Source organism: Saccopteryx bilineata, chromosome 9 (assembly GCF_036850765.1).
Source record: "Saccopteryx bilineata isolate mSacBil1 chromosome 9, mSacBil1_pri_phased_curated, whole genome shotgun sequence".
In the NCBI taxonomy this organism is placed as follows: Eukaryota; Metazoa; Chordata; class Mammalia; order Chiroptera; family Emballonuridae; genus Saccopteryx; species Saccopteryx bilineata.
Genome location: NC_089498.1, coordinates 77,306,009 through 77,328,457, shown reverse-complemented (window position 1 = coordinate 77,328,457; position 22,449 = coordinate 77,306,009). Strand labels below are relative to the sequence as shown.

The 22,449-nt window shown below is 35.9% G+C and overlaps 1 protein-coding gene across 2 annotated transcripts in view; it reads right to left on the bottom strand.

Moving 5' to 3' along the window:
* Window positions 1-22,449, bottom strand: part of ADK (adenosine kinase) — a 721,185-nt gene that overhangs the window by 130,839 nt on the left and 567,897 nt on the right. For both annotated transcript variants that reach the window (XM_066242490.1, XM_066242491.1), the window contains exons 8-9: window positions 13,157-13,192; window positions 290-404 (exon numbers count right to left, since the gene is read on the bottom strand). In XM_066242490.1, the coding sequence (XP_066098587.1) occupies window positions 290-404; window positions 13,157-13,192 (151 nt within the window). The remainder of the gene's footprint in view (window positions 1-289; window positions 405-13,156; window positions 13,193-22,449) is intronic.

The window sequence follows — 22,449 nt, the reverse complement described above, 5'->3', positions numbered from 1 at the left end:
GATGAACCTTGAGGGCCTTATGCTAAATAAAAAAGTCAGACATCGAAAGACAAATAATATATGATCCCACTTGCATGAGGAATCTAAAAAACCCCCAAACTCATAGATACAGAGAAAAAATTGGTGGTTGCCAGAAGCAGGGTCTGTGTGTGTGTAAGCAAAATGAGTTACAGTGGTAAAAAAAAAAAGTACATTGTTTTGAATAAATTATAATAGAAAGAATATAGAATTTTGTTATAAATTATTACTCTTCATAATACTGGTTTTCTCAGACAGTTTGCACATGTACCTGTAGCCATTATAGTGTCATCACTCCCTTGGGTGAAAATCACGACTCGTTGCCTCTTTGAGTTCACCTTTGGCAAAGCTTGCGTCTTTTTCGCTATCTCTTTAACATCCTCAGTCTATTAATAGAAAGAAGAAAAAAATTCTCATAACCAGTACAATAAAGCAAAGCTTTACCAGTAGATTAAGAATTTAGCTTTCATGTTTAAAATAAGAGGGACTTAAACATCTATTAAGAGTTATTATTTTAAAATTTTAATCACATACAAAAGGAAATATAAGCTCCAAGGAACACACCATCAAACTGTAACCATTATAAATTTATGATAAATCTTATTTCATTTATACTTTTGTCTACTTGCCTTTCATATTATTCTGAAGCAAATCTCAGATACTATATAATGTCATCTGTAAATGTTTTAGTGTGTATCTCTGAAAGACAACTTAAGCGTAACCAGATATTATTGTATTTAAAAAATAAACAATAATTCCTTAATATCAGCAAGTACCCAGTTAATTTTCAAATTTCCAATAAAAGATTTGTAGAAAGAAGAATATTAAGGCCCTGGCTGGTTGGCTCAGTGGTAGCATGTCTGCCTGGCATATGGATGTCCCGGGTTTGATTCCCGGTCAAGGCACAAAGGAGAAGCGACCACCTGCTTCTCCACCCTTCCCCCTTTCCCTTCTTTCTATCTCTCTCTTGCCCTCCCACAGCCAAGGCTCCACTGGAGCAAGTTGGCTCTGGCACTGAGGATGGCACCATGGCCTTGCCTCAGGTGCTAAAATGGCTCCAGTTACAATGGAGCTACAGCCCCAGATGGGCAGAGCATTGCCCCCTAGTGGACTTGCTGGGTGGATCCTTTTCGGGTGCATGTGGGAGTCTGTCTCTCTGCCTCTGTGCTTCTCACTTGAGAAAAAATATACACACACACACACACACACCCACGTGCGTGCGCGCGCATGAAAGAGTATTACCGTATCTCCCCATGTATAAGACACTCCCATGTATAAAACACATCTTAATTTTGGGGCCAGAAATTTGAAAAAAGATATATTACATAAAGTTATTGAACTCATGTTTTATGCATCACAAAATTCATACAACTCCTCATGACTGTCAAAATTCCCATCCATTAGCTTGTCTTCATCTGTCGGATGATGAATCACTATCTTCATCTATTGCCCTCGTCCTCAGTTCCATCTATGGTAGTGGTCCCAAACCCCCGGGCCGCGGACAGGTACTGGTCCGTGGGCCATTTGGTACTGGTCCGCAGAGAAAGAATAAATAACTTACATTATTTCTGTTTTATTTATATTTAAGTCTGAACAATGTTTTATTTTTTAAAAATGACCAGATTCCCTCTGTTACATCCATCTAAGACTCACTCTTGACGCTTATCTTGGTCATGTGATACATTTATCCATCCCACCCTAAAGGCCGGTCTGTGAAAATATTTTCTGACATTAAATTGGTCCGTGGCCCAAAAAATGTTGGGGACCACTGATTTATGGCATTTGAAATGCCACACTTCTTAAATGACTTGACAATGATCTCGATCTTGATATTATCTCAGGATCTTTTCACCAAGGTACAAACTTCTCCTACAGTTGGTTTCTTCACTCTTCCTGCTGGTGTCAAATTGTCCCCAGAAGACTTCATCCATTGGTTCTATTCATCTCTCACGGCAGCTTTGAAGGGTTTGTTAATGCTGACATCAAGTGGTTGAGGCTGGGATGTCAAGCCTCCAAGTATGACGGCAAGTTTTGCTTTTTGCTTTGCAGCAATCTTCTTTGTGTTTTTTGTTATGTGTGCCCTGAACTGATCAAGCACCAACAGGATAGGTTTGTGTAAGAGCCTACCTGGTCTCCTTCTCCAAACTTTCTCAAACCAGATCTTCATCCTATCCTGATCCATCCAACCTTTGTCATGAACGTGGACAATTACTCCTAGAGGAATGTCTTCTTTTGACATTGTTTTGCATTTGAAAATCAGCATAGGAGGCAGCTTGGTTCCATCGGCACAGCAAGCTGGAACAACTATATAATGGCTCTTTTCATGTCCACTTGTCTTCACAGTTACAGTTTTCACCCCCTTCTTATCAACAGTACTGTTACTTGGGACATCACATTGAAGGGGAACTTCATGCATATTTACAATCTGTCCCAACTCAAACTGATGTATCTTCTCACACTGAATGACAAAATGATGAAATTCAAGGACCTTCTGCTCATAGCTTTCAGGCATCTTTTGGGCAAGTCTGGTGTGTGTACGCATGCTTAGTCCATTCCGTTTCATGAACCTGAAGCACCAATTGTGTCCTCCTTTAAAAATCAGTAACTTCTTTTTCATCAGCAATTCTTCTTGCCTCATGCTGAACTATCTTTGTGGACACAGTAATTCCTGTTGCCCTTTGCTCTTCAATCTGTATCTTCAATTCCCTCTCTAAATCAGGCCATTTTGCTGACTTGCCTCTCGTGGCTTTCTTTTGCCATGGCGTTTTCAATAGGGTTTCTTCTTCCTGTAGCCAGTCATGGATTGATTTTTCAGTTGGAGGAGGACCAAACTTATATTCAGCAGCACGATTTCCATTCACTTTTGCAAACTGGATCACTTTTAACTTGAATTCAGCACTGTATAAAAATTTTTCTGAACTACAGTGTGTCTGTAAAGTCATGGTGCAATTTTGACCAGTCACAGGAAAGCAACAAAGACGATAGAAATGTGAAATCTGCACCAAATAAAAGGAAAACTCTCCCAATTTCATATCCATTCAGTGCAGTTTGATGTGGGCTCATGCGCAGATTTTTTAGGGCTCCTTAGGTAGCTATTCCGTATAGCCTCTACAGACTCATCACTGACTGATGGCCTACCAGAACGGGGTTTCTCCACCAAACTGCCGGTTTCCTTCTACTGCTTATCCCACTGAGTAATATTATTCCTATGTGGTGGCGCTTCGTTATAAACACGCCGATATTCACGTTGCACTTTGGTCACGGATCAAATTTAGTGAGCAACAGAACACATTGAACTTTCCTCTGTACTGTCCACATCTCGACTGGCATGGCCGTGGGCTGCTCCGCTGTATACACGGTGTTACGTCATCATCTGCTCATGTGCACATGCTGCCACATCATCCTACAGAAACTGGGAGGGTTTTCCTTTTATTTGGTGCAGATTTCACATTTCTACCGTCTTTTGTTGCTTTCCTGTGACCAGTCAAAAGTGCACCATGACTTTACGGACATAGTGTATTTCTGGGCAGAACATGGCAAAACATAACCTACTGTAATATACCGGTAACAAGTGAGAAACAATGAGCGCAAAGACAACAAGTATGAAAAAGCAGGAGATGCACGTAAAAAAATCTACAACCACTGTGTAAGACACATCCAGGTATTAGACCCCAATTTTTTTTGGAAAAGGGTGCTTCATATACATGGGAAAATATGGTAAATTATTTTAGGGGTGTATTTTAGAGCATGATTATGCTGACTTTGGATATAATACAGTTACTATATTGCCAAAATTTTCAAAGAACTAAAATGAGAGAGAGTGATGCTAGTCGTTTCCTACAGACAATCTTTTTTAAACAAGATAAAAATTTACAAATTAATTCTAGGAACCCTGATGTTATTTTTCATATCACACAGGCCATGAAGTTTTATATCTTAAATGTTCTTGACTTGAAAGCTAACTCTTAAACTACAGGTAGGATTTTTAGAATCATGCTTTCAACAATTTTAGATAATTTAAAAATCCATGTATGAATTCAGTGGGCTTCTAAAACTGGCCATGGTTTGTGTTTTTTGGTTAGTATTCTATCACTGTACAAAGTTTTAAACAGTTATATTATATAGAGAGAAACAACCAAAGGGAAAATATATCTGAGTGGCATAAAGGAAGTTATTAAGATATACAGGATTGAAAAATTTAGGTAAGCACAATAGACAAGTCATAATGGTTACAAATAACATCAGAAACCATGACATTTTTAAAGGTATGACAATCTTTAGTAAAGTACTTGTAAGTTGTTTGTTCACTAAGTACTTTAGAAATTACAGATGATATATGAAGCTAAGCTTCTATTATATGACCTAATATAATGATACCAGATGACTGTTGTTTCTGAAAAGAAGAGCCACTGTGGTATAACAATGCTGCTGACCTTCCAAACATGCTGACTATTTCACTTTTGGTTGCTTATTTTAGAACAGAACTAAGCTTGAACTCAGATGAGAAAAGAAATTCCCTCAGTTTTGGGGAAAGACAAATGATTGGCAAAAAAAAAAAGTAACAGCTGAAAGGATAAAAAAATGCCATATAACAATGTCTTCTCTCTCTCAAATAAATGTATACATTTAATTAGAATGACTCATATTCTCTCAATTGCCTTATAGCATATATATTTTACTATTTTCAGATTTTTGCTTACAATTGAGTACAGGTCATATTTAATAAAGAGACAAACTCCAGGAATAAATTCACTTTATTATCTTGGGAGCAGCATTTTATGCCTGTTCTGAATATTTTTTAAATAGAGGTCTTTCTCTTTCTTCAAGGTGGTATAAGAAATAAATTAAGAATAAGATTCCACAGTTGTCTTTTACCAACCCTGTGGGAAGATATATTTTTTTTTCTAGAGCTTTGTTAACTTAAAGAAACATTTCTTGTGTCTCAAATTAAATCTTATAAAACTGGCAATTTAAGATTGAAATAAACTTTCCAAACATGAAATATAAATTTTTACAGATGGTTATGCTTTATTCTATTTCATCTACATCTATAGTTCATATAAACCCCCTTGTCACCCTGGGGTAACTGGCAGTGAGCACCAGAACTAAATTTCTCACTATGGCTTGAGGAATGACTGCTTTGCCCTCAGTAGCTGATCCCCATATAGTTTAAAGACTTTTCTTAAAACCTTAATTTTGTCTTCCCAAAGCTACATAGTTCTAGTTTTGCTGTTAGCCAGTAGATTTTTCTCTATTATACTCAGGCTAACATATCTTAGCAGAATGATGAAATCACACCTGGATTTGTGCACCTTGAGCAGGTAATGAACACTGCTGAGGTTCTATTTCCTAATCCACAATACGAAGAACATATTTATGGTAAGAATTACATTACAACTGATGGGCAAAACCTTGAAAACTGTCAAGATATTACATATTCTCACAGTATCTCTCTTAAGACACTTATTCATTACAAAAGGAAAAACAGTTATTTTACTGAGGAGAAAGCTGACGGATGTCAGTTTACCCTGGTGATCAAATTTATCAATGCTAAAATTAGTGGGCAAAATAGGATATTTGCATAGTCCAAAAACACTGCACCCAACATATTTATTAATTACATTGAGAAAATAGTAACTTTATAGAGGACAAACTGCAAACACACCTTAACACAATGATCAAGGTTAACGTCACCAACAGTAAGCCAGCGGGACATAATGTACGTCCCTGCTATGATGCACTGAGAAAGAAGGGCGCATCATTTTTTTGGTATTTTTGGCAAAAATGCATAACCACTATTGAATTGTGAGAAAATATCAGACAGACTCAAATTTGGAGACAATCCACAAAATGACTGACAAGTTTCCTTCAAAAGTATCAAGATCATGAATAAGGAAAGAGGAACAGTCGTAGAAAGGAAGAGCCTAAGGCAGGGGTCTCAAACTCAACTCAGCAAGTGGGCTGCAGAGCAAGATCACAGCCGTTCGGCCGCACTAGGTCTACAAAAGGCAACTGTTACGCAACACTTTTCTCACTGCAGATGAAAACAACAAAAAAATCAGTACAACAAGCACAATCGTACATGCAGTTTACTCAGTGTCACAAAACGACCAGAAACTGTAGTTCGCATCACAACTGCTGTTAACTAAGCTAATATCTAGCTAGGATGCTAGAGAAATGAAAAATACAAGTAGGCCCCTAGGCTTACTTAATTTTATCCAAAATATTTTGAACTTCGTGGATTAGTCTGCGGGCCGCACAAAATTGTTCGGTGGGCTGCATGCGGCCCGTGGGCCGCGAGTTTGAGACCCCTGGCCTAAGGAGACATGACAAATAAATGTGATGTGTAATCCTGGATTAGATTCTGGAACAGAAAAATGAAATTAGAGGAAAAATGAAATCAGAATAAAGACAGAAGTTCAGTCATGGGTGCTATACCAATGTAAATTTCCTGGGGTTGATCACTATACCTTGGTTATGTAAGATATTAAGATTAGGAGAAGCTGAATGGAAGGTATCTAGGAACTTACTGTACTATTTTTGCAAATTTTCTGAAATTAGAAAAAAGTAAAAAGTTAAAAACAACTGCTGTTAGGTGGGATATAAAACAGACTCATGGTCATAGACAAAAATGAAGTTGTCACCAGAGAGGAGGAGTAAGAGGGAGGAGAGTAAAGGGGCCAAATACATGGTGTCAGAAAGTGTTTTGACTTTGGGTGATGGGCACACAACACAATGAGTAGTTCACATGCTATGGAGATTCGTTCCTGAAACCTATATGTTCCTATGGACCACTGTTACATCATTAAATTAAATTTTAAAATAAATATAAAAAAAAAAACTATTGCCTGACCAGGTGGTGGCGCAGTGGATAGAGCACCGGACTGGGATGCGGAAGGACCCAGGTTCGAGACCCCGAGGTCGCCAGCTTGAGCGTGGGCTCATCTGGCTTGAGCAAAGAGCTCACCAGCTTGGACCCAAGGTCGCTGGCTCCAGCAGTGGGTTACTCGGTCTGCTGAAGGCCCGCGGTCAAGGCACATGTGAGAAAGCAATCAATGAACAACTAAGAAGTCACAACGCGCAACGAGAAACTGATGATTGATGCTTCTCATCTCTCTCCGTTTCTGTCTGTCTGTCCCTGTCTATCTCTGCCTCTGTAAAAAAAAAAAAAAAAAAAAAAACTATTGTGAGGACGAAAGGGGATAAGGTAAGTAAAAGAGGTAAATATAATATCTAGCATATGCTAAATACTTAAAGTTAATTTCTTTCTTTTTATTTTTTAAAAATGTTCATTTTATTTTTTTAAACTGAATTTGAAGAATATTTTATATTTTTATTGATTGCTTTTAGAGAGAGAGGAAGGGAGTGAGCAGGGAGAGAGGAGAGAGTGCATTCATTTGTTATTCTACTTAGCTGTGCATTCATTAGTTTCTTCCCATTTGTGCCCTGACCAGGAATCGAACCTTGTTGTTTCAGGTTAATGCTCTAACTAACCGACTGAGCTAACTAGACAGCGCAAAAATCATTTTAATATTCTCCAAAACTGTCTAAAAGGGCCTTAAGATTGTGAGTATTTGGAATTCAATTATGGACTCTAATAAAGGAGCAAAAGGAAAGGGTGGAGGGAGAAGTAGAAGAAAGCTCCATACAATTTAGCTATGAGCCATGTGGATAGCTCCAAAAGAGCTTATTAAATCTTAACTTCTCTAGATAGTGGGTATTACTACTATATCTTCACTTATAGAGGCAGAAGCCAAGAGCCATGTATATCACTCTGAAGTACTCATTAAATCTCAACTACTTTGGACAGTAGATACTATTTCTACATCCTCAATTTACAGATGAAGAAACCGAGTCATAGAGAGGTTAAGTAACTTCCTAAGGTCAGAAAGATACTAAGTGGTGAAGTTACATCTAGTACTCACAAAGTGTGACTTCAGGGACTGCACTTTTAATCACTATTCCATGCTATCCACAGATTATACTACTTCTATGAATTTTAGCAATGTGCTTTTTGTTATTACAAAATTAGAGCATGTTCATCCTAAATCATTTTTCTTCCAAAGTCACAAATCATTACTGATCCTGTATTTAAGTTTGCTGTTTTTTCTTAATTATTGTGTCTTGTATTGTATCCTAGTATACTTCATTTTTTGAATTTCAAGATATTTCTCACTTTCCAAGGTCATATGGAAATATTAATTTCTTAATATTTCCCTTCTTCTAAATCATTAGAATGTGAGAGAGATAGATGTGTAGTTTATATAGTATCATGTATAGAGTACTAAACTTAGAGAGGTGAACTCTGGTTCAGGCTCCAGTATGTATTAACTAAGTAAACTTGTACAAGTCATGTAGGCTATTTTGTATCTGTTGAATTGATATGGCAACACATGTCATATCTACCTTAAAGGTTTGTGTGATTAAATGTATTATTGAAATGATGGGAAGATTTTATAAACTATGAAGCATTTTATAAATGTTAAATTACGCTTTTATTGTCACTAGTGATCACATGAACACCTTTATGTTAGCATTTTGTCTTCCAAATTAAAGAATATACTTTTTTTTTCCATTTTTTTTTCATTCCATTTTTAACAAGTTGGTGATGCAAATGTTAAAGAATACTACCACAATTTACCTACTTTTATAGAATACCAATTGTGGTGTCTTACAGATCGCCTCACTACCTTGCCAAATTCTGTTTTCTAAATTGAAATTCCTATAATAATTATGGCATTCATGTGATGTGTCACTCTCCAGTCTTATCTCATACTCCCTTCCTCCTTGCTCTGCTCAATGACACTGGTCTTCTATTAGTTCTTGGAGTACATAGTATATTATTATATTCTTGTTCCCTCTGTTTCAAATTTGTTTCTCTGTTTTTTTATTTTTTGCCTTTTTTTAATGTCATGGCTAGATCATTGTATTTTTCAATGTTTTACTTTCTCTGAGAGTTAGTTATTCTATGACCCTCCCATATTTTCCTTCGCAATATACTCTGGTCATGTCTATCTTGTCTTCAGGGTTTATCAAAGCTTGAGGCACACAGGTAGTGCTAAGTAAATATTTGATGAATGAATGAATGATTAAAGAGAATTAGAAGATTATCTTATCTCTTTCCCTTAATGTAGCTGTTTTAAAACTGTCCTCTTTTAGGATTCAGCCAGTCACCCAGGAAAGTAGCATTATATTCCTTTAGCCAGCAGGATTTGACTGTGTCATTTACAGAAAGTTTGGGTGATATTCATTGTGTTCTTTATACTTGTGAAGAACACAAGAACCTTAGAAAAATCTTGAAGAATTCTTTGGGAATGAAGGCCTCCTGAATATTTTCTGTGGACCTTCTATCTAGTGCTGATCAATGGAACTCTCTGTGATTGATATCTATATCTCATCACATATATAATATTTACACAGCCAAATATGATAGTCTCACTTGAAATGTGCTTGGTGAGACTGAGGAACTGAATTTTAAATTTTACTTAATTTTAATTTAAATAGCCACATGTAGCTAGTGGATGCTGTCTGTGTTAAGTAGCACAATTCAGTGGTACCTTTCTCTTGTTGATCGAGTCACTACTGGTCAGAGAAAGACTAGAGTCAGGGACCATGGGGAAAGTTGGAAAAGGGAAAAAAATTGCTTTGTTTCCTCTACAATCAGAAATATTATATCTTAGATATATAAAACAAGAAAATTAAAATTTGTTGCTTAGAATAAAAATAAATAAATGATCCTGTAGAGACAGCATGAATTCTCTTTATCATGTGGCACATACTCTTATTGTACAGATAATAAAAATACAAAGAATATTTGTATTTAGGTTTTGGAGGAATTTTCTTCATTTTAATTAATTTCAGTCCATTTTCAACACACCTTCTAAAAGGCTTCAAAATGTAACATGCTTTTAAGTACCTCATTTTTATTTAGGTTCTAAAAATACAAGCCTTTAAGCAGTTTAGCTCAAGATAAGGTAGATTTAAGAACACATTGCAGTCTGAATTGATTTTCCAAAATAATAAAAGCCTTATGAAATTTTTTACCTCAAGAATTGTCATTTTAAATTCTTAGCAGTTCTGTCATTTAAATCAGGCTCTATGCAATTTCCTATCACATATATATATCTCCTCTCTCTTCTGCTTTGTACTCCACCCAGCCTCAGTTTTTATCACATTCTCCAGTGCCCTCTTAAGCTGGTTCTTCTTACTAAAAATTTCCCAACTAATTTTAAAGACTAAAGATTGTTTTAAAAAGAAAGATTATCTAAAATTTGCAGAGAAGCTCCCCAGAATATTATAAACAATGCCACTGAGGATACTTCCTGATGAATAAACACACTGGTTATTTTTAGAGGCATCTGGGTATGTCTGTTAGCAGACAGATCACCAGTGGCACTACTCAGTGGCTTTGGGGACTGATTGGGATTTATAAGAGAAAATGAGGGCAGGACAGCTGTGCTGGTGGAAGAATAAAATAGCCACTTAAAAATTTTTTTTGTTTATTTTCTTTATTTTAGAGAGTGAGGAAGGAAGAGAGGTAGAGAGAGAGGGAGGGAGAGAAGGAGGGAGGGAGAGAGAAAGAGGGGGGGGAACAGCAACCTGTTCTTGTATGTGCCTGACCGGGGATTGAACCAGCACCCTTTGCACTTCAGGATGATGCTCTAACCAACTGAACTATTCAGCCAGGGCCTTTTTGTCTTTTTAATTTTTTTGTTTCTCTTCTCATTCATGTCCCAAGTTTAGAGGTAAAATTAAAGTTGGGGTTGATAAAATGCAGACTCTGTCTAGTTGATCACAGTAGATTTGAGAGTACTTACATACTTCCATAGATACTGACCTATTAAGATAAAATGATTTATTTTTGATTCTTCAAAAATACCAAGTTTCAAAGCTATGTTTTCATTTTACTGTGTAATAAACTGAAAAACCCTCTAACGGCATTTAAAAATCAATGAATTTCTCTAAACAGCACCTCTAACATGGATTACATTTTATTGACAATAATTAGTTGAGGTTATTCTGCTCATGGTTCTTATATATCCTGCAAGACTTACAATATTTTAGAGAACCCATGAAGAGACACATCAGGACACTGCATTCTTTATCTAATCTAACACATCACTGTCAATATCACCAACAGAGCAGTTTTACTGTGTCAGGAGGTAATAAGGTATACTATTAAAACCATCATCACTTGGTTTATATGCTGTAATCATTTATGGCAGATTTATGTTTAAAATCCTACAATCAACAAGTAAAAACTAATGAATAGGTTAATATGGTGCTTGTTAGTAGAAAATAGAAAAAGCAGTTTGTTGCTAGAACTGAATTTAAACCAGGCATACTCAAAGCATATAGCTCAAGGGGGCAATAAAAGTATGAATTAGCCTTATTAAATTATTTCTTAAATATTATTATCTAGGTACTAAAAAATCATGATCATTGGTTGTATAACATGTTATATTTCTACGCATCTACAAAATATGTTATTTTCTGGAACAAAAACATTTTTTATGTTAGCACAGCAAATAGGATACAAATTTATGTTCTATAAGCTCTCATCGGTGGAGAATTTTGATGTAACAACAACAGAGAATATCAATTGTTAACATTAAAATTTAACATCAGTGAAAATTTTAAACATGCCTGAAAACATTTACTTATATTCTCATGATTAAAACATTTGACTTTTAAATTGAATATTCCCCTGCTTACATTTAGCCTTGTATATAAATTGCCAGTTTGGAAAATTACAAAGCAAAACTTAAATTAGAAAAATAAACACTTGAAAATCTTTATACCATCTTTTGTGTATGCCTCAATCCCCATATTTGTGAGAATTCATATAGTAAAAAAAAAGAAAAGAAAATTCCCAATAAACTATTATAGTTCTCAACAATCAGGTATCATAAGGCAAAGTTTCCTACCCTCATATAGTTTACTCATAGGCTTTTGAGAATAGCATATTTATATCACATGCTCCTATCTTCCCCTAAGAAGAGCAAGCATGATTGTCAAGTCCTATGATATGGATAATATGCACATGTATTCATTTGTTGTTCAATAATAAATCTGCCTTTAGTACATTTAAATGCTAGTTTCATTAAAAATTCACATGGCTTCCTCTAAAGACTTCAAAGTGAGCTTACTAATACAGCCAATCAATGCTCACAGCTTCTTTTGATGGTAGACAATACCGAATATGCAAATAAAGAGTTTCTATATTCTAGTTCTAGTTATAATAAATTTAAAAAGATTACTACTGTGCAACAGTCAAAATTGTGGTAAAGAACACAGTATTCTACATAGTTCTGGCTCAATAAATAGGATAATAAAAAAATCCATAAATTCAGTTAATTCTGTCAATTAACCTGGGTTCAGTGTTTTCTAACAATCGATTGAAAGATGGATATTCTATAGATAAAAACATGGTCTTGTCTGTTATCTTAATTTTGCCAACAAAAACCACATGGCATTTTGAATCTTGACAGAATAACTTATATCAGGATAATAGAATCAGAACCTGACAATTAAAGCCAATTATCAACATTTAGTTTCAGGAAATTTATATGTTTTAATTCTGTCCAAAATAAAAAGAAGAAGAAGAAATAAGGTTCAAAAAAATTTATATGAGCAAGATTTAAATTAATCAGTTTTTAAAAACCGTTAAGTACAATCTTCTGGAAATTAATTTGTATGATGATAATCTACATGGGATAGGGTTAAAATTATATAAATGACATTATATGTCACTATTTAGTCTTACTCCACCACTCTTTAGCAGTGAATCTTATGAAATGTAATGCAGCTAATGAGGTAGCTTTTTAACTGAGCAAACTGACAGGCCCCATATCTGCAGAGGCAGCTTGAAACTGTGCCCAACCTCTTGGCTTCCCAAGAGGCTTTTCAAAATTCAATAAATAACATCTGTAGGCGATGTTGGGTGCAGACCTAGCAGAGTGCGTCATAACACTGTGCTGGCAGAACAAAGAAACCATGACGACTGCCAAGTTTCCATGGCAACTGCTGAGAGGCTCTGAGAGTATAATAGCACATCAATCACTGTCCAAAAGAACTTCATTATCAGCTAGAAAAAACCTTTAGGATCTGTTTAGTGTGCAATTGTGGGTTAACTCACCTCAAAGCCTTGCTCTCTAGCAAAAGTGGCAGCTTCCTGAAATAAAAAAAAAAGAACAGTTAATTATAAAGTGCAAGGTAATGAAGAAATAATCCATTTTGAAACTCATTCAGCCGTCTTATATGCAATTATCTCAGTATACCCACATAGTTCAATTTTTATTCTTACACCAAAAAAGATTTCTTTTTTCTTTTGACATAAAAAAGGGCAGCATAATGTCAACACACTTCACAAGTTGGAATAGGGAAGATGTAGGACATGTTTTTACTGTAACTGTCACAGGGAGTTCAGGTGTGTTGACCCTAACAAAGAAAGACAATGATTTGAAACCTAAGGAAAATGCTGGTGGTTATATTTTTAATTGAAACAATACCTTTCAGAAAGCACTTCTGTAGAGAAGAATGTCCGCTAGTAAGTGTATAGATTCAGATAAATCACTATTTTGCAGTCCCTAATGAAATTTATTCAGGCAAGGATCACCAATGCATGCTAATTGATTAGGTGGAAGGATGATGAGGAACTGGGTATTTCATGGAATCAAAGTATCAGATTATGTGCTGATCATGGGGAGCAAACTATAACTTTATAATGGAAGGATCAAACTATCATAACCTTAATCCACTGATTGATCATATGACTTATTATCAGTAATAGTGGGATCACCAAATATTTTGTGCCTTCTGTTATAACGTACTATAAAGTACACAGCATCAACTACAAAGTTTTCTGACCAAAATTAAAAAAATTAGTCAAAACTTCAACTATACAGCTTGAGTCTACAGGAAATTCAGAGAATAGGAGAACAAGTTCAATAACACACTGAGAAAACAAACAGACAAATCCATAAGGCAGGGTATTTTATAGGACACATAGCTTGGCTTCTTCAATAAGTTAATTTTGTGAAAAAGTGAGGAGGGGAAAAATGACCAAGAGCAATACATAGACCTTAACTGGATCCTGTTTTGAACAAATCACCTATAAAAGACATTTTGGGGATGGCTGGAGAAATTTGAACATGAAACAAGAATTGGGATAACATTAATAAATGTCAATTTGGTAAGAAAAATGCCTTTAATTTTTAACAGTTAATCCTGAAGTATTTAGGGATAAAATGGCATAATACATGTAGAATTTCTTTAAAAATTAAAGCGAAGCAAAAAAGGCAATATATTAATTACTAAACCTAGTTGTATTCAGTTTTTCTACTTTTTTGATTGCTTGAAAATTATAACAAACAGTCCAACAAACCCTATTTTTCTATGATATAAGATGACAGGGCAACAAAAGTTGAATATTAAAAATATATAGTTAAAATATACAATGTTTTTCTAGAATTACATATCTTAAGGGCACAGTCTGATGATCATTAGTGTATACCCTAATGCTGTTATAACAGGCTATCAAATGACAAAATCGTATCTGTGCAACCAAATCCTTTCCTTTCTCTACTCTTTGCTTTGTGCATATATTTTAATTTTAGGATTATACAGAAAATGGAGGCAATATTACTTTTCAGCTCTACTTCCCTCTTGAAAATGAAAAAAACTGCAGACAACTGTCAAGAGCCTCTACATCTTAACTTACATTCCTCCAAAATTATCTTTGCCAAGAGATATTAATAGAAGGATGGGATTTGAGCCCAAGTAGTGAGCAGATCCAACTCAACTAAAATTACTACTGCACCAAACCATGTAAGGCAGAAAGTACAGTCAATGTCTCCAGCACACATTTGGGTACTACCAACATGTTGGCAAAAATACTGAGAAAAAAAATGTATGTATGTACGTATGATCCAATAGACTAATAAAATTTAAATTTAAAGAACCACTTTGAGGGTTTAAAAAGGCTGAAATGGATGATTACAGCTGAACACTGAAGTTACAGAAAGTGATGAGCTGAAAGTAGTTTCTTAGGTTGTTCACTAGAGAACACAGGATGATCAATTTAGGCTTAGTAATGCAGATGAAAAAAAAAAAAAGAATTATGATCCTGACACCTGGTGCAAACAAGGTTAGACTCTTCGAAAATTTACTTTCAACAGAATTTTGTATACAACATAGTCAATAAATTTGCTGACCTAAGTGTCAAGGAAAAGGTTAGGTTCAATGTAGTATTTTTCCAAGTTGTCCAAACTAAAAACTAACTAAGCGCCTGACCAGGCGGTGGCGCAGTGGATAGAGCGTTGGACTGGGATGCTGAGGACCCAGGTTCGAGACCCCAAGGTGGCCAGCTTAAGCGCAGGCTCAACTGGTTTGAGCAAAAAAAAGCTCACCGGCTTGGACCCAAGGTCTCTGGCTCAAGCGAGGGGTTACTTGGTTTGCTGAAGGCCCGTGGTCAAGGCACATATGAGAAAGCAATCAATGAACAACTAAGATGTTGCAATGCGCAACGAAAAACTAATGATTGATGCTTCTTATCTCTCCGTTCCTGTCTGTCTGTCCCTGTCTATCCCTCACTCTGACTCTCCCTCTGTCTCTGTAAAAAATAAAATAAAATAAAACCTAACTAAGCTAATTCTTATATGAAAAAGATCATTGAAAATCTCTGCTAGAACTACTTACTTATATAGAACTTTCAGAGGCATGAAAGAACCCCAGAGGCCTATACGACAAAGTTAATATAAAGGATTTGTATGACTAAAATTGCATTAAAATACAAGAACTCAAAATTCATATGTAGTTAAATTGCTCATTTAATGTCCAGTTTTGCTCACACAAATCTAAGATGCAATTAACTGACCTGTTATGGTAGAGTAGGACCAACTAATTGCAAGACACACAATAAATGTCAGATCACTACTCTTTCAGGCAGGGGTCCCCAAACTATGCCCCTGAGGCCATTTATCTGGCCCCCCGCCACACTTCTGGAAGGGGCACCTCTTTCATTGGTGGTCAGTGAGAGCATAGTTCCCACTGAAATACTGGTCAGTTTGTTGATTTAAATTTACTTGTTCTTTATTTTAAATATTGTATTTGTTCCTGTTTTGTTTTTTTACTTTAAAATACGATATGTGCAGTGTGCATAGGGATTTGTTCATAGTTTTTTTACAGTCCAGCCCTCCAATGGTCTGAGGGCCAGTGAACTGGCCCCCTGTGTAAAAAGTTTGGGGACCCCTGCTTTAAGGAAATCAGGCGCTAGGACACTTTTCCATCTGTAAACTATTCCAAGGGCCAACAGATTTCTAACCAAGGAAGGACATGCTGAAGAAAAGTCAACTAAATTTTCTACCTTGGCATCTCCCTCACACAGGTTTGCAGAGCTGTGCCCTATCACTGAAAAGCTCAGCACTTGTTCTATGAGTTAAAAAGATTTTATCTCCTCACTTCCTCCCACCTTCCTTTGATCTTGGAGTGCTGCCTCCCTCAGTCACTCCATTAGAGAAGGCAGATGGCTCACATCACTGCAGACTTTCCCACCACAGCTAACCTCTGATCTGAAGGTGTTTGCAGATACATTGATGGAACAACATTTATTTTTCCCTCTCACCAAAACAAATAAAACAACACAGGGAAACAATTTGATCCAGTAAGAATTTTAAGCAGAATTTTAATCCTCAGATTCAATGCACGGAGAGACAGAAAGAAAAGGCTTTATGAGGTCAGAAAGTAGGGAAGGAAAAAGAGGCATAGATAGTGGGCAGAAGAGTAACGTGCATTCCAAATATCAAGAGTAATTCCAAGCGAACTGATCACACTAAATTGAAAAGGACTTTGTAGTGTGCTTTTGCAGTAAAAGTGAGAAAAGAAAACAAGCAAGTCCCCATCTGTGCTGCCCCAGGGAGCCACGTACTGAGTTTCACAAATCTAATGAAGCAGTCAGGTTAAAATCCATCCGCAGAGTGGATGTGACATGTGGAGAACAGCTAAGGTTAGAATAGAGAAGCAGGGTGGTTCCTAATGCAGGTGATTATCCATGTGATAATCATTATATTTACAGGCTTTCCATTTTAGATCTGACATCAAAAATCACCAAGGAGGAGGGATTAAGGAAATAAACAACCGACACACAGGCTTTCCTGCTCCCCTGAGAGTGTAGCACTTTCATTCATGCATGACAAGCAACAAAAGCAAAATCAAACAGGCCAGGAAAGAGTATTTCTGAGAAGGCTGCATTTCACACTAACACTTCTTTTCATTTTGATAACTTTCACTATTATTCAGCTTCTCAGACAGGTCACATTTTCAGCATCAGTTCCCATTGTTGTCTATGCTATAATACAGTATCATTTTTGGTTTACAATGAATGATACTCACATAATGTCTTTTTACAACAACAAAGTCATTTTTTCCTTCCTGGAATTGAGTGTTGTGAATAAAATGACATATAATTAAAGTCTTAGACTCTCATCTACACCACGCTATTTAGGATTTGTTGTAGGCTTGCTGCTTCACTGACCAGGCTAAAAGGGTGCTAGTGAAACAACAACCAAATACATTTTTTTGAGTAGAGGTTTTACAAAGAGCTAAAATTCATGGTTAATGTAAAGCATGGAATACTTACATTGAGAGCTATTTAAAGGGATTAGCAAGCCACTATTAAAGAGCACAATCCTGAGATTATGCAGGAAAGTAAAGAGGAACTCAAGTGCTTATTATGTGTATGCACTAAAGACAATTATTTCCTTTATAGTAGTTCCCCCTTGGTTTAGCTTTCTGCAGTTTCAGTTACATGTGATCCAAAAATATTAAATGGAAATTCCAGAATTAAACAATTTATAAGTTTTAAATTGAGTGATGTTCTGAGTAGTGTGATGAAATCTTGCACTGTCCCACTCTATCCCGCCCAGACGTGAATCATCCTTTTGTCTGGCTTATCCACCCTGTACACCTGACCTGCCCATTGGTTACTTGGTAGCTATTTTGGTTACTAGATCTGCTGCCTCATTATCACAGTGCTTATATTCAAGTTATCCTTATTTTACTCATAGAATTTTTATTATAGTATTATTATTATTATTATTATTATTATTATTATTATTAGGTGAGAGGAGAGGAGATAGTGAGGCAGACTCTCACATGCACCCCAACTGGGATCCAACCAGCAACTCCATCTGAGGCTGATGTCCAAGCTACTTTTAGCACTTGAAGCTGAGGTACTCAGACCAACTGAGCTATCATCAGTGCCTAGGGCCATGCTTGAACCAACAGAGCCACTGGCTGTGGGAGGGGAAGAGGGAGAGGAGGTGAGGAGAAGCAGATGTTTGCTTCTGTGTGCTCTGATCAAGAATCGAACCAAGGATATCCACATGCCAGGCCAATGCTCTATCCAATGAGCTATAGGCCAGGGCCTATTATAAAAATATTATTACAACTGTGCAATTTTATTATTATTGTTGTTAATCTCTTACTGTGACTAATTTATAAATTAAATATATCAAAGTTGTGCATGCATAGGAAAAACTGTGTATCTATATACACACATATGTATAAACAGTGTATATATCTAGTAATAAACATAGTATATATGTACATAAAAACATATTTATGTATGTATATATAGAGTTTGATACTATCCATGGTTTCAGGCATCAGCTGAGGATCTTGGAACATATTTCTCTCAGCTAAGGGAGAACTGTATTCAATTGAGGAGAAAACTATTTTTTCTGCATTTTGTCTGATTACACCTCAGTTTTAATTTATAAAGTAGAATTAACTGTAATCAATATTAAACCATAGCCATAACATTTGTATTCTTATTTCAATTCCAGCTGAATTGGTAACTAGTTATACAGAAATACAATTGATTTCTGTATATTGATCTTATATCCTGGACTGCCAAATTCACTTTGTAGTTGTAGGGGCTATTATTTTGCTTCTGTAAAGAAAGATTGTGTTCCAAGTTCCTCCTAACCATACAACAAAGTTCTTTAGAGAAGTTATCAAATGCTTTTTAAAAAAATTACCTTTCTTTTCTCCAGGGTGACATGAAGGGTATAACTAATTATTATCACTACCATAGCCCTCCACTTCTTGCTGTGCATTTCAAGGCACTGAACCCAGTTAGAACTATTATCTGCTTGCATATGTTACCACTCTACTTTTTAATCTCAGACATCAGGGATCCCTGAGAGTAGCTAAAACATCATGAACTGAAACAGAAAAGCAGAAGGATCTAACTTAGGACCAAAGAAAGGTAACTTCTGACTATCTGCAGAAAGCATCCCATTCATCTGAAATAAACTATATACTTTTTCTTCAATGCCAGAGGAAAAAGAAAATTCACTGAGAGTCCCCATGGTTCTCACTCAAGTCATATGAGACCAGACCTTTGGGAAAAGTTAATGGAGAATGGAGCCACCAAAGCAGTTCTGTTGTTTTACTTTGTCTGTTTATCTCTCCATCCAGCAAGTTTTTAAATATATGCTCCATCCCCTAAATATATGCTGCTCACAAAAATTAGGGGATATTTCAACGCTTCATATTCATTTTGAAATACCCCCCAATTTTTGCGAGCAGTGTAGTTCTAGGCTAACAGATACTATTATCTTAGAGGTATATATCTGCTACAGTGTTGCCAACCTTATAATGGTATTAGACTATGAATAGTATTTGAAACAATACTGTAAATCCTAAATGGCGTGGTGCAGATGAGAGTAGACTGTCTTTCTCTATATAGATCTACATATAAAAATCTCTTTATATAAGATTCACATATTTGCATATATATTGAGATGTATAATGCTCTCTTTGAATGGCTTTAAGTGCAAGATAGTACTAATCAAGGGGCAGTTACAGGCACATGAAAAGAGTACAGGGCTTAGAATCAGAAGACCTACAATAAAAGTCTCAATTTTATTGCTTATCTGTTAGGTAATGTCCGGCAAGTCACTCAGGATATCAGTTTATAGCAATGAAATTAAGGCCAACAATACCTATTTCACTGAATTGTTACTAGGACTAATTAAAAAATTTAATGTGAAACTATAAAATCATTTTGCCTACTAAATTTGAGTTCTTGGTAAAATCTCTGGATTGTTTAAACAAATGAGTTCCAGAGCATCAAGTGTACATTCAATGATTTCTATTTGTAGATCATATGTATAGTAGGCAGTTTCCAAATTGGCTCCCAAAGATCCATGACTACTAGTAATCAAACCCTTGTACAATTCCCTTACCTTGTGTGTGGGCTGGACCTACTGACTTGCTTCTAACAAATATACGGCAAAAGTGATGGAATGTTTTGTTCAACCATCCTTCTGCTTATATGCACTCTCTCAGCTCACTCTATGGGAAATAAGCTCTCATGTTGTGAGTACCCTTAGAGGCCCATGGCTAACAAGCTGAAAATGTGAGGCTTACCAATAGCCATGTGAGGGGTTTGGAAGAGAATCCTCCCTGAGAAGTGATATGACTACAGACCTGGCTGACATCTTCATTACAGCCTTATGAGAGACTCTTGAGTCAGAGGCACCAAGCTAAGCTGGTGCCTGGATTTGCTACACACATTTTATAAATAAGGATACTAAGTAACATGGCTAAATTTAGATGTTTTCTCATTCAGATGTTAATTATTTTTAAAAATCCTCACAAAATAAAATCAAGGCAAGCATGGTCAACAGATTGATCACTGGGTAAGAAAATCTGGAAAAATTCTTTAGATACATACTATCTAAATGATTTTGTATAACTGATTATGTCAACAATTTCCTCAACACACATAAACTGGGATATGTTATCTTTTGCATGAAATTCATTTCTTGGCTTCAAGTTTAGTTTCTTTTCTTTTTTTTTTGTGACAGAGGAAGAGAGAGACAGAGAGAGGGACAGATAGGGACAGACAAGCAAGAAGGGAGAGAGATGAGAAGCATCAATTCTTCGCTGCAGCTCCTTAGTTGTTCACTGATTGCTTTCTCATATGTGCCTTGACTGGGGGTGGGGTCTACAGCAGAGTGAGTGATGCCGTTCTCAAGCCAGTGACCTTGGGCTTCAAGCCAGTGACCAAGGGGTCATGTCTATGATCCTATGCTCAGGCCAGCGACACCTTGCTCAAGCTGGTGAGCCCATACTCAAGTTGGCGACCTTAGAGCTTCAAATCTGGGTCCTTTGCATCCCAGTCCAACACACTATCCACTGCGCCACCGCCTGGTCAACCTCAAGTTTAGTTTCAATTTACAATGTCTTCTGTTATGCCAAGTCAAAGCAACCTTACTGAGATTAGAGTAAGATATTTAAGTAGTGTTAGAATCCCTGGGTGAGAAATACATTATTGAGTTAAAGTCTAATACCATTTTAAGGTCTGCAACAGCTGTAGCTCTGATATACCTCTAAGTCATGCTGATATTTAATCATAAAGAACTACTGGCTTTTTATATCTTTTCATACAATATATCCTAAAAGATATGTTGCTTAAACCTCTAAATATTTCCTCATGCTGTCCTTCAAACTATGAATTACCTGTTCTTTATGCCATCTAAAAAATCATTTATATACTTTCCCACAAGACTGTATTAGTGTTACACTATTTTTAATATTATATTATTTCTGATGAGAAAAAATTTTAACTTTTAAATAAAGACTAGAGAAAATTGTTAAATAAAATATGAGTCTTGGAGCCCCTTTTAAAAATAAATTTCATTCATGAAAATGTCTGTACTGGCTTTTCCAAAAAAATATAACATACAACTTTTTGGAGATTTTCAACCTGTGCTGTGACATTTATTACCATATGCTTCCTGTCTGCAGAATGCTGAATAGAAATATTATTTAACATTTATTGAGTGTCAAAAAAATCTGTAGGGCAATGTATAAGCTGCAAAGACACTCATGGCCCCTATCCAATAGGTTTACAATAAGAATTAGATAGACAGTATATAAATTATACCTCAATAAAAGTGACTGAAAAAAAACACATTAGGCAGCCAAAACACAAGCCAAAACATTAGGTTTAATTTAGAATGTACTTAACCATTTCATAAAGTGATTTATTAGCTGATGTGTCCATTCTAGCAAGGAGAGTTGTTCATTCCCACCTTTAACATATTTAATGGTGGTAATTGAAGTTAGGAGAAGTGCTTCATCAAAATTTGATTGATTAACTATTTGGGCCAATTTCTAGAATAACCTGTTTTTCAGTTACTGAATAAAGAGAAGAGAGATAATAGCCTAAAAAATTCTCAGAGTCAAAGGCCTCTTATTTGGTATTTTATTTCCATTTTTAATGAGATAGTATGTACTTGGCACAAATGAGGCACTCAACAAATGTCAATTATTTTCTTTGTCTTGTTTGATTTTATTGATCATAAAAATTCCATAACATAGGTACTTTCCTCATTTCACAGATGAAAATCTAAAGAA